The 11532-nt window shown below is 37.3% G+C and overlaps 1 protein-coding gene across 1 annotated transcript; it reads right to left on the reverse strand.

Moving 5' to 3' along the window:
* Positions 1–885: 885 nt before the first annotated feature.
* On the reverse strand, positions 886–8509 carry LOC108983849 (benzoate carboxyl methyltransferase-like). The gene is given in 7 exon segments (XM_018955624.2): positions 886–993; positions 996–1030; positions 5727–5946; positions 6235–6489; positions 7905–8082; positions 8084–8313; positions 8435–8509. Coding segments are annotated over 7 exon segments (1101 nt in total).
* Between the last annotated feature and the right edge of the window lie 3023 nt (positions 8510–11532).

Below are 11532 nucleotides of genomic sequence, written 5' to 3' on the forward strand. Positions count from 1 at the left end.
TAGTATGAGGGATTCTTGTGGAAATATAGTTTTTGGGTTTTCAAAATTTTTTGGTTCTTGTTCTAATAATAATGCTGAGCTACGAGTGGTGGTAGAAGGAATAAAGGCTATGTCAACAATTGGGTTATACAACAATAGATATAGTGTGACTCTTCTATTGTAGTTTCTTGGATTCTGACTAATAAATGTACAGTGTGGTATCTTTGGGATCATTGAGATCAATTGAGGTCAATGTTGGGGGCTATGATTTCTCTATAAAACATTTTTATAGAAAGGGAATCAAGTGGCGGACTCATTGGCTAGACGTGGTGTGATGGACGACAATAATTTGTTCGCGGATGGTTTTCAACTTCCTTAGTTCACCAGAGGCTTGTATAGATTGGACAAAATGGGTTCAGCTTATGTTAGTCGTAATTTTTAAAGTATATAGTTTTTTATTGAGTGTGATAGGTTTATTTCTTTGTTTGGGAGGATTGACTTGTTTGTTCTAAAGGTGTTCGTCCCCCATATATAAGTGAGTGGTAATAAAATTTATAGAGGTGCTGTCCTCCTTTTCTAATATATCAATATTATATATATTAGAACGAAAATGAAAAAAAGGATAACTTTTTGTCTTTCCTTATTGACTAGACCGGGGGAACCCTTTGCATATTTCAATGTTTGTCGATCCCTAAAATCTATTCCAAAGGATCATTTCAACGAAGCAATTACTGCAAAGTGAAACTTTTTATTAATAGAATAGCAAACCCATTATCGCTTCACTTCAATAATGGAGAGACGTTGATTGATCTGAAAATAATAACATGCAGTACCGATCTCATAATTTATAGAAGCTCAAGGCTGATATATATATATATATATATATGGCTTTGCTGCAAAGATGATCTACTTCTTTGACAAGGAAAGGACTATGAAAAACATCTTTGTCTTTTCCAAGCAAAGATGCTCAGCAACATTCTCTGCAAACCTGTCGAATAATAACCTGTCCATTATATAATGGCACCTCCAAAATGACTAGCCAGGATGGGTTCTGTGTTGAGAATTAAGAGGAATGACTTGCATGTTAGGTGTTTGAGAAAAAGCACTACTCAACACAGACAACAATGTTGCTCAGAATTCATCCTCTTCATTTCATATCGCTTTGTGTACATGCTACTGTGCTATTTATAGAGAGTGTCGTATAACAGACAATACAGCTGTACAAGTAATACAATGACAGGTGGCTAGAGAATATTTTCTGTTGTGGGAATATCTTCTGGAACTTTTGTATCATTAGCTACTTCTGTTGTAGGTCTGCGTGCAGTGCTATGAGGTGCAGGCTCTTTTTGCTGAGATACCTCAATACCCCCCCGCGATCCAAGCGGTGCTATGGCCATAGTGAGGCTTGATCGTAACTGAATGAACTTGGCAGCGGATAATGGCTTTGTGAGGATATCTGCGATCTGCTCTTTGCTGGAGATGAAAGACACTTGAAGCATTTTAGCTGCAACCCGCTCACGTACAAAGTAATAATCGAGCTCCACATGTTTTGTGCGAGAGTGCAGTACAGGATTTACTGATAAGTATGTAGCTCCTAGGTTATCACACAACAAAGTAGGAGGATGCATCAAAAAAATACCAAGTTCTTTGAGTAAGGACTGAATCCATAGAACTTCACAGGCTGTGTTGGCCACTGATTTGTACTTAGCTTCAGTGGAAGACCGAGCAATGGTGGCCTGCTTCTTTGAACCCCAAGACACAAGGTGATGATCAAAATAAATACAAAACCCACCTGTTGACTTCCTATCATCTGGGCACCCGGCCCAGTCAGCATCAGAATAGGCAGAGAGTTTGAAGGAGGAGGAAGGAGAAAAATGCAGACCAAGAGATGGAGTGTGATTAAGATACCGAAGAATTCTCTTCACTGCCTACCAGTGAGGAAGTCTAGGGCAGTGCATAAATTGACAGACTCTATTTACAGCAAATGAAATATCAGGACGTGTAAAAGCCAAGTATTGTAAACTGCCAACCACACTCTGATAAAGTTGCAGATCATCAAAAGTGCATCCATCAAGTAAAGTTAGCTTGGCAGAAGAACACATAGGTGTATTGACTGGTTTGGAATTATGCATCCGAGTTCTATGAAGCAGATCATGAATGTATTTAGATTGAGAAAGAAAGAGACCGGATGAACTCCTAGTGACTTCAATGCCGAGAAAGTAATGAAGCATTCCTAGGCCTTTGACAGGAAAATGCAGGCTTAATGAGTTAATAAAATACACATGAGACGGGTAATCCGGATGAGCAAAACCAGGTGGTTGCTTCATGAACACTGCTTCCTCGAGGTCACCGTGCAAGAATGCGTTCTGCACATCGAGCTGGTGAAGGGGCCAATTGGAAGTTACGGCAATGGACAAGATGAGTCTCACAGTCACGGGTTTGACCACAGGACTATAGGTCTCATGGTAGTTGAGACCGGGCTGTTGATGGAAACCCTTGGCCACAAGACGTGCTTTACGCCGTTCAAGGGTTCCATCCGCACGCCTCTTGGTCTTCAACACCCATTTTGAGCCCAGTATATTGAGGCTAGGACTGGAAGGGACAAGTTCCCATGTTTGATTTTGAAGTAAGGCTCGAAATTCCTCAGCCATGGCCAGGCGCCATTTGGGATATTTTGTGGCTTCAGAGAAGGACGTAGGTTCCTCTGGAATAGGAGAGGAAGAGATTTGAGGGAAACATGGAGAAGTAGTGAGGGAGGCAGAGGTGTTTTTTGAAGGCCATGGAATTGTGCCGTCTGTGCGGATGAGCAGGCGAAGGGTATTGGTGTGGGATCGGGTTGTCATAGAGTGGTGCGGCTGAGAGTGAGAACGAGAAGGATGAATGGGTAGGGACGACAACGAAGGGATAGAGGGGATTTGTGGAGAAAGTTCTGGAGAGGGAGAGGCGGCAGTTGAAGAAAGAGGATAGTTAGGGTTTGTTGGTGAAGGAGAGGGACGTATGGACTGAGGTGAGGTAGGTGGGTTGGACCGAAATGAGCCTGAGGATTGAGTGTGGAAAGGAAGTCTGGGAGGTATAGGTACAGAGGCTTGAGTTTGAGAGGGAAGTGAAGTATCGGGCTTGGATGCAAAGGGAAAGGCCTGCTCGTTGAAGACCACATCACGAGAAATATACAGGCGGCCCGTAGGGAGATGCAAACACTGATAGGCTTTATGGTTTGAACTGTAGCCGATAAAAACACATTGTTGGGACCTAAAATCAAGCTTGTGGTGATTATATGGTCGTAAATTTGGCCAACAAGCCAACCCAAAAACACGTAAAAAAAGATAATCAGGAGAATGACCCATTAAAATTTCAAATGGTGATTTATTATTGAGGACTGGGGTGGGGAGTCGATTAATAAGGTAAGTGGCCGTTTGAAAAGATTCAGCCCAATATTTTTGTGGCATGGAAGCATGAGCAAGTAAGGACAAGCCAGTTTCAACAATGTGTCTATGGCGACGTTCAATGGTCCTATTTTATTGATGAGAATGTGGACTAGTGATACGGTGAATTATGCCATGTTTGTGAAAAATAGGCCGAAGAGGTTGAAACTCTCCTCCACCATCAGTTTGTATGGAGAGGATATTTAGAGAAAATAAATTACGCACATATTGAAGAAATGCAATCACAATAGATGAGACATCAGATTTTAAATGTATGGGAAAACACCAAAGATACTTGGAGAAATCGTCTATTATAGAAAGATAATAACGACAACTCTTTGTAGACAAAATAGGGGCTGGACCCCATACATCTAGGAAAACAAGTTGAAAGGGCCCACTGGACCTAGAGGGCGAGGGAGGATGGGGAAGGGCGTGGGCCTTGGCCTGGGAACAAGCTGAACAGAAGGGTAGGTGATGGCTTGCCGTGGTGGGAAGTTGAAACTTCTGGAGAGTGAGTCGAGTTGTGCGAGGAGAGGGGTGTCCTAGACGATGGTGCCAGAGATTTGCGGAGGTGCGAGTGCCAATATAAGCTTGCGGAAGCGACGAAGAGGAAGAGGCTTGAGCGATCAGAGAGGTGCTGGATTGCGATGGTAAAACGTAAAGACCATTCTCAACGGGACCCCGAAGAAGCTCCACTTTGGTATGCAAATCCTTCACACAAAAAAAATCAGAGTGAAATTCAAAGAAAACCTTATTATCAATACAAAATTGCCTTACAGAGAGAAGATTTCGAGAAATCAAAGGGACATGAAGAAGATTGAATATGCCAGAAGGAGATGGAAGCTGAGCCGAGCCAACATGTTGAATCGGAAGTGAAGACCCATCACCGATGCTGACTTGGTCGGACCCATTGTATGAGGCAGAGTCAAGGTTGAGAGAAGAAAGATCAGGGGTAAAATGGTTGGTCGCCGCTGTGTCGGGAAACCAGTGAGAAACATGTGAGGGCGAGGGGGAGATTTGAGAAATATTTGCAGTTAGGGAGGGTGGAGGGGGGGACTGGTAAGAGTGATTAAAACGATGATAGCACATCATGGCAGTGTGCCCTATCTTATAGCAGAGTTGACAAGTAGGGTGAGACTCATTTCTGGTTTGGAAAAAATTGGGATGTGAGTTGCCACGGCCAGAGCCAGGAAAGTGACAGCCACGACCGCGAGAGAAGTTACCACGCCCACGAGTGCCATTGTTACGGCCACGGTTTGGAGTGCCAAGTAAAGAGGGTGAGCTAGTAACTGTTGTATTTGCAGAAAGAAGAGAACCCGAGAGCAACGTTTGTGTTTGATGAGCGAGGCGAGATTCATGGTTGAGTAGATAGCTATAGATCTGATGAGGGGAAAGGGGGTCGGGACGTGTGGTGAGGGAAGTAACAAGGGACTCATAGTCAGTCCCAAGTCCCGCAAGAAGATAGACAGTAAATTCTTGATCGGAGAGGGTGTGTCCTGTTGCACTGAGAGAGGAGACAAGAGTTTTAGCTTTATTGTAATACTCAGTGATGGATTCAGACCCTTTTTTCAGGGTGGCAAGTTGGTATTGAGTGTGCATAACATGGGCAGATGATTGAGCTTGGAAGATATTTTGAAGGGTTGTCCAAATTTCATGGGAAGTTTGACAATCGAGAACTTGGGCAAGAACCGAATCAGAGAGGGATGAGTTAAGAGCTGAGATTATGAGTTGGTCTTGAAGTACCCATTGTGTATATGCAGGATTCGGGTTACCATCAATGAAGGCAGTGGGGGAGGAGATAGTGCCATCAACATAGCCGAAGAGTTGGTGGCCTTTGAGGAAGGGCACAATGTGTGCCTTCCATAGAAGGAAATTCTGGATAGTGAGTTTAATGGTCACGAAATGAGAGGCGGAGGTAAGAAGAGAGGGGGGAGAGTGAGAGGGAGAATCCTTTTTGGGAGAAGCCATGGAAAGAGAAAGACGCGAGTCCTAGGCTCTAGATACCATGTTGAGAATTAAGAGGAATGACTTGCATGTTAGGTGTTTGAGAAAAAGCACTACTCAACACAGACAACAATGTTGCTCAGAATTCATCCTCTTCATTTCATATCACTTTGTGTACATGCTACTGTGCTATTTATAGAGAGTGTCGTATAACAGACAATACAGCTGTACAAGTAATACAATGACAGGTGGCTAGAGAATATTTTCTATTGTGGGAATATCTTCTGGAACTTTTGTATCATTAGCTGCTTCTGTTGTAGGTCTGCGTGCAGTGCTATGAGGTGCAGGCTCTTTTTGCTGAGATACCTCAATATTCTGTACCTGCTCTCGTCCAATCTGCCACACTTCTCCCGCTTGAGTTCTTGTTGAACACAAATTCTCGGTTCTCAATGTTGTCGTTAGGATCCCAATTCAGCTCAAATGTCTCAAGCCCTTCAATGCCAAAGGACCCTTCCTCTTGAATAATCTCACTTACTTCACCCCCATAGGGTCTATATATAGGTAAATTGAAAGAATCCACATCCTTCTCTTCAACTATGCCCTAAAATATTACGAAACATCGTATAAAAATAGTTATTTTATAATTAATAATAAAATATATTAAAAAGAAATTTTTCTTATCAGGTACTATTTACTACCTCACACTCTACATTCTATAAAAAATATCTTCATATCTTATAAAAAACATTCTCATACTCTATAAAAAAATTATAAGTGTGTGATATGATAATGAATAGTAGCTGATGTATAGCATTCTTCAATGCTAAAAATATCATGATTTGAAGTAAAAGTTATCAATGAAGTGTTATGTTATATATAATATAATAACCTCAGCTGCCAAATCCATGAGTGATTTTCCCAGCAGTTCCCAATGTTTGCAACAGTCATTGCATGTAGGATCCTGGACACTCCTCCCTGTAATGGCAAGAAGCATACGTCCCCCAGGCATTATTTCCTCACCACGCAAGCTTAGGAAATTTGAAAAGTCTCGGTGAAATTGCTCCGTGTATGCTCTCAATACACTAGGAGGGCTCGACTTCGCCATGAATATATTCCCCTTGTTATTGGAAATCCCTTTAGGAACCTATATATAATCGATCAGTGATATATATAAATATCAGGCGTAGCAAGCTCAGAGTCTCAGTATTCGAGATTATAGATGATTAATTATTGTACCCATACGAGTACTTAATTCATTAATGGAGACAAAATCAGTTAACTAGATAAGATTAGATTTCTAAAGCTCTTGTAACTGTCAACGGTGATGTACTACGTACGGATAGTCAACAATCTCGACTAATGTACATACACACAAATATATATATATATATATATATAACAATTATATAAAATATTGTTATATATATGAAAATTTTATTATAAAATATAATGAACAATTTAATTTTTTTAAATTTTTAAATAATAATAATATTAAAAAATAATATTCTAACAATATTTTATTCAACTTTTAATTTTTATCTCAACTCAACTCAACTCAGTTCAACATTCAAACGAAGCATATGAAGTGAAGATGCATGCGGCTGTTGAAATAAAATTAGAAAGATGTGTAGGACCCTTGTCAGCAGGGGCGGAACTAGAATTTGGTGTCTGGGGATGATCGACAAAGTGTGCGGTATGTGTGAACATAAGTAATATGTACTTTTTGCACGTGACTATATAAAAAAATAATCATACGTTATAAAATTATACAATTTTTCTCGATTTATTCATATTTTTCTAAGTTTTAAGAAAAATTTATAGATTAAGAATAAATCTAAAAGAGTATTTAATAATATAAAATTCGTTAGCTTTTTTATTGTATAATTGTATTACTATTAATAAGTGAACAAAAAACGCACGTGAATAACTAATAAATTCTTCACAAAAGAAAATAAATTATTCACATACTCTCTATATCTCTAGAAACGTCTCATCAATCATTTAGCTAGATAAATTTGCTAGAATCTTCCATATTTGTTTTAATTATTAGATAAACTCTCTTAAAACTTCTAGCTAGTTAACTAATTAATATGTGGTTAAAAACATCTCAAAGGTTGTAAAGGAAGATTATGTATAGGTGATAGGCAAGAAATTTAATGAAGTCGAGAATAACCCAAATGAAAAAAAAAAATAAAAAAAATTGTGTAACTATATATGTAAGTTTAGAAAGATAAAAAAAAACTTATATGATATGATTGATATGAAACTAAACAAATAGCAAAATGCACATTAAAGATAAATAAAGAGAGATAAAGATGTCAAATTAAGACTATTATGTTAATGAACTTAAAGATATTTGAGTGATATGCTTTGTGCTTGAATGTTGGGGTGCAATCTTAAATATTTTAAAAATATTTATACTTAAAATAATAATTATATAATATGTAAGACTAATTTTTAATTTTTTGGGGGTAGCCCCCAACCGACAACATAGTTCCGCCCTTGTTGTCATCAGGGTGTGCGGTGCAGAGACGTAGAGAGAGAGAGTGAAAAACTTACCTGAGAAAGCCAATGAACACTGTTTGAAGCATGAACAAAATGAAGACTTTTGCTCGGAAAGAGCCTCCCATAAAAAGAACCTGGTTGTCCGGAAATGAAAGAACGCCCAGCTAACTTGTCTCCTTTCTCTTTCTTGAGCTTATTATAGAATGCTGGCAACGATTTGAAAATGGTGTTGGTCATTCGCTGGAAGATCGTTTAGAAAAACTTGGAACTCGGGTGATTCATAATTCATTTGTTGATACATTCCATAGATGGTTTCAATAACATCGGAGATCACCAAGAGAGTGTTGGGTCCAGAAGAGCAACCTAAGTCTGCCGCTTTAATACAAGTAGGAAAGTCGTTGGTGCTAACCATATCCTTGACTGTGTCTTTCAAGATTAGCCTCATCTTCAATATCGCATGTTTCTGAGAAATTAATGAGCAGTGTAAGTTGTACGTTCAGGCTATATAATTTATATACATATACATATACATATATATATATATATACAGAGAGAGAGAAAGAGAGAGAGAGAGAGAGAGAGACTTGAATGAGTGAGCTATTGGCATAGCTAGTTTTCTCCACTCCTCCCTTCATGCAAAACACGTTTTGGACATCCATGGCTTCCCACTTCGAAAATGCCAACTCATGAGTCGATGGCTGCTTGATTCGAGCCCTGCCCCGGCTGTCGGAGCATAGGATTTGCCGAAATCCAAACTTTCCGGGGAAGTTCTTGACTTGAATAAGACCAATACCACACGGAGTCATTTGGGACATTAAGGAGATGTTGCATGCAAGCATCGTTTTTCAATAGTGATATATAGCCCTACTGATGATCAGCTTTCTCTAAGCTTGATCGAAAGACGATAGATTATTTCAGCATGGCTCTCATGCAATATGCACGTTCCATCCTTCAGTCTAATTTACGGGAACTTAATTGGCACATCGATGTTTAATTTATTGCATTATTTGGTTGATAAGATAAAGAAGGAAAGACACTTGGATCTTAAGAAACTAGGAATATTGATATTTTTACGCAACCTGACAAATAGCAAGTTGTCATGGTTAATTAAGCAACTTGGCAATAATTAGTAATTAACAAGTTTTCAAGATTCGAGCTGCAGGGCAGCTAGATTAATATGCAATGTGCATTGAATATTGTCCTTGAAAGATAATGCTGTACGAAACATGCAGCTTGTCGGTATATTAGAGCATCCCGGCAGGGACGGTTCAATACAAATTGAGGCTTAAGATGAGATTTAAGTGAGTCATTGATAATTATAATATAATAAAATATAAATTATTATATAGAATATTTTCAAACTTTACAATAAAATGAAATTTTATTTAAAATCTTTAAATACAATTTTTACAAATTTATATTTACAACAACTTAAAACGAGGTCTCCATGCAGATTTTGTGCCTCAATTAAGTAAAATCATAAAAAATTATTCAAAATATAAATAATTTATTGCATTACTTATAAAAAAAAAATCATTGTATTAAATATTAAATTTAGTATTATGGAGTCTTACACAAATTAAAAACAATAAAATTATTTAAAATTTTATTTAATAAAATGATTTTTCTTTTCAAAAAATAAAATATTTCTGAGAGCCTTACCATTGATTATGCATTCCAAGAAATTAATGGCTCGTTTGTTTTCAGAGATGAGATGAGATAAGTTGAGATTAAAGTTAAAAAGTTGAATAAAATATTGTTAGAATATATTTTTTTAATATTATTGTTGTTTTGGGATTTGAAAAAGTTGAATTGTTTATTTTATTTTGTGTGGGAATTTGGAAAAGTTGTAATGATGAGGTGAGATGAGATGAGATGAGATGTTTTTGAAAAACAAACAAGGCCTAAGAGCATTGGCATTGGATTGGCTATTTTATTCTTCAAATTTTGAAGAATATGTAACTTTTTCACTTTTAGCTAACCATTCAAAACTTAAAATCTACATTGGATTAGTCATATTATTCTCTATAATAATAAAATATTATTATTTTTTATTTTTTTATTTTTATATATAAAAAATCTACCAGAAATCAGAAGCTTTGATAGTCATCGATTATTCTTTACTACTGGTTTCTTGCCAATATGGACTATGGCAAATCTAATTCCAAAATCAGAAGCTCCAATAATTTAGAGTGCATTACAGACCAAACATTGACATGCAAGCAACTCTATATGTCAGGGACATCCAAACAGGAACCACGAAGAAACTATCCAAACAGAGAACCCAAACAGAGGCAATCTGAGGTAAAATCCCAGAAATCAAACCCAAACAGAAAGGAATTTGAGAACATCAACAAAGGCAATCGTTCGAAGAAACTACCTGAGACCTTCGACTTCAAACCCAAACATCAACAAACTCAAACCCAAACTTCAACAAAATCAAACCAACATTCGGAGAAATCAGGGCTAGAATCCAAGTTAGGGTTTCGAATCAAACCCAAACATCAACAAAATCAAACCAACTTTCGGAAAAATCAGGGCTAGAATCAAAGTTAGGGTTTCGAATGATTACCGTATGCTTGGGAGTGCCGTGCTGCCACTGTACTGTGCTGGAGAGCTCTGTTGCAGGAGAGAATGGTTGCAGGGGGAATGGTTGCGGGAGAAGAGAAATGGGAAAGAAGAGAAACATGGGAAGAAGAGAAAAAAAAATGAGAGAAGAGGAAGAAGGAAGAGACGCGGGAGAGGGAAGAAGAGGAGAAGAGAAAAAAAAAAGATGAAGAGAACAGAGAGGAAGTGACGCGAGAGAGGGACGAAGAGAAGGAAGAAGGGAAGACGAAACGCCGGAAAGGAAGAGGAAGAAGAAAGAGAAAGGGAGACGCGGGAGAGAGCGACGAGATATAATAAACAATTAATTTGGAGATGAAATAGTACTTTTCATCTTTGAAGAAAATAATAAAATTACTGTAGCTAATATTTAGGATGAAAAGTGTTTGGCTAATTCAATGTGGGTCAACTATTGATAAAGTTATCTAAATTTAGAGATGAAAAGTGATTTGAAGAAGCCAATGCCAATGCTCTAAGATGATAAGATATCTAGAAGAGAAAACGCTTGCAATAATTAAAGACAAGTTGATTAGACATCACCACTGTGATGCCAATAATTGAGTATTCGGGTGTCCCCTGGGCAGCTTTACAGTCAAAGCTAGACTGCGTACGAAGGTAGCCGCCTCTAACAATAATGTCGTTTTTTTTTTTTTTTGAAAATAAGAGAATTTTTATAAAATAATATTATTTTATAAAAATATTTATCTTTATAAAATATTATTATATAAAATGTTAAGAAAAATGATGTATATTTATAATTATTCTTTTGGTTTTCTTAATTTCAATTTCATAGATTTCAAATAAAAGAGACTTGAAAAGTTTTGCTAGTAATCATTTAGATTTGACTGGGTTTGGATAATGAGAATACCTGAAAAATATTGGAAATGTTTATAAATAGTAGTAAAAAAATAATGAAAAAGTAATAATAAAATATTGAATAATAATAAAAAGTAAGTAAAAAGTAATAATAAAATAAAAAATAGTAGTGAGAGAGTACTCTTGGTTGCCAAACCAGCCTATCTCAACTCATTTTATGTTATTAAATTATTATAATTATTTTAAATTTTTACATAAAATA

Source organism: Juglans regia, chromosome 7, assembly GCF_001411555.2.
Source record: "Juglans regia cultivar Chandler chromosome 7, Walnut 2.0, whole genome shotgun sequence".
Lineage (NCBI taxonomy): Eukaryota > Viridiplantae > Streptophyta > Magnoliopsida > Fagales > Juglandaceae > Juglans > Juglans regia.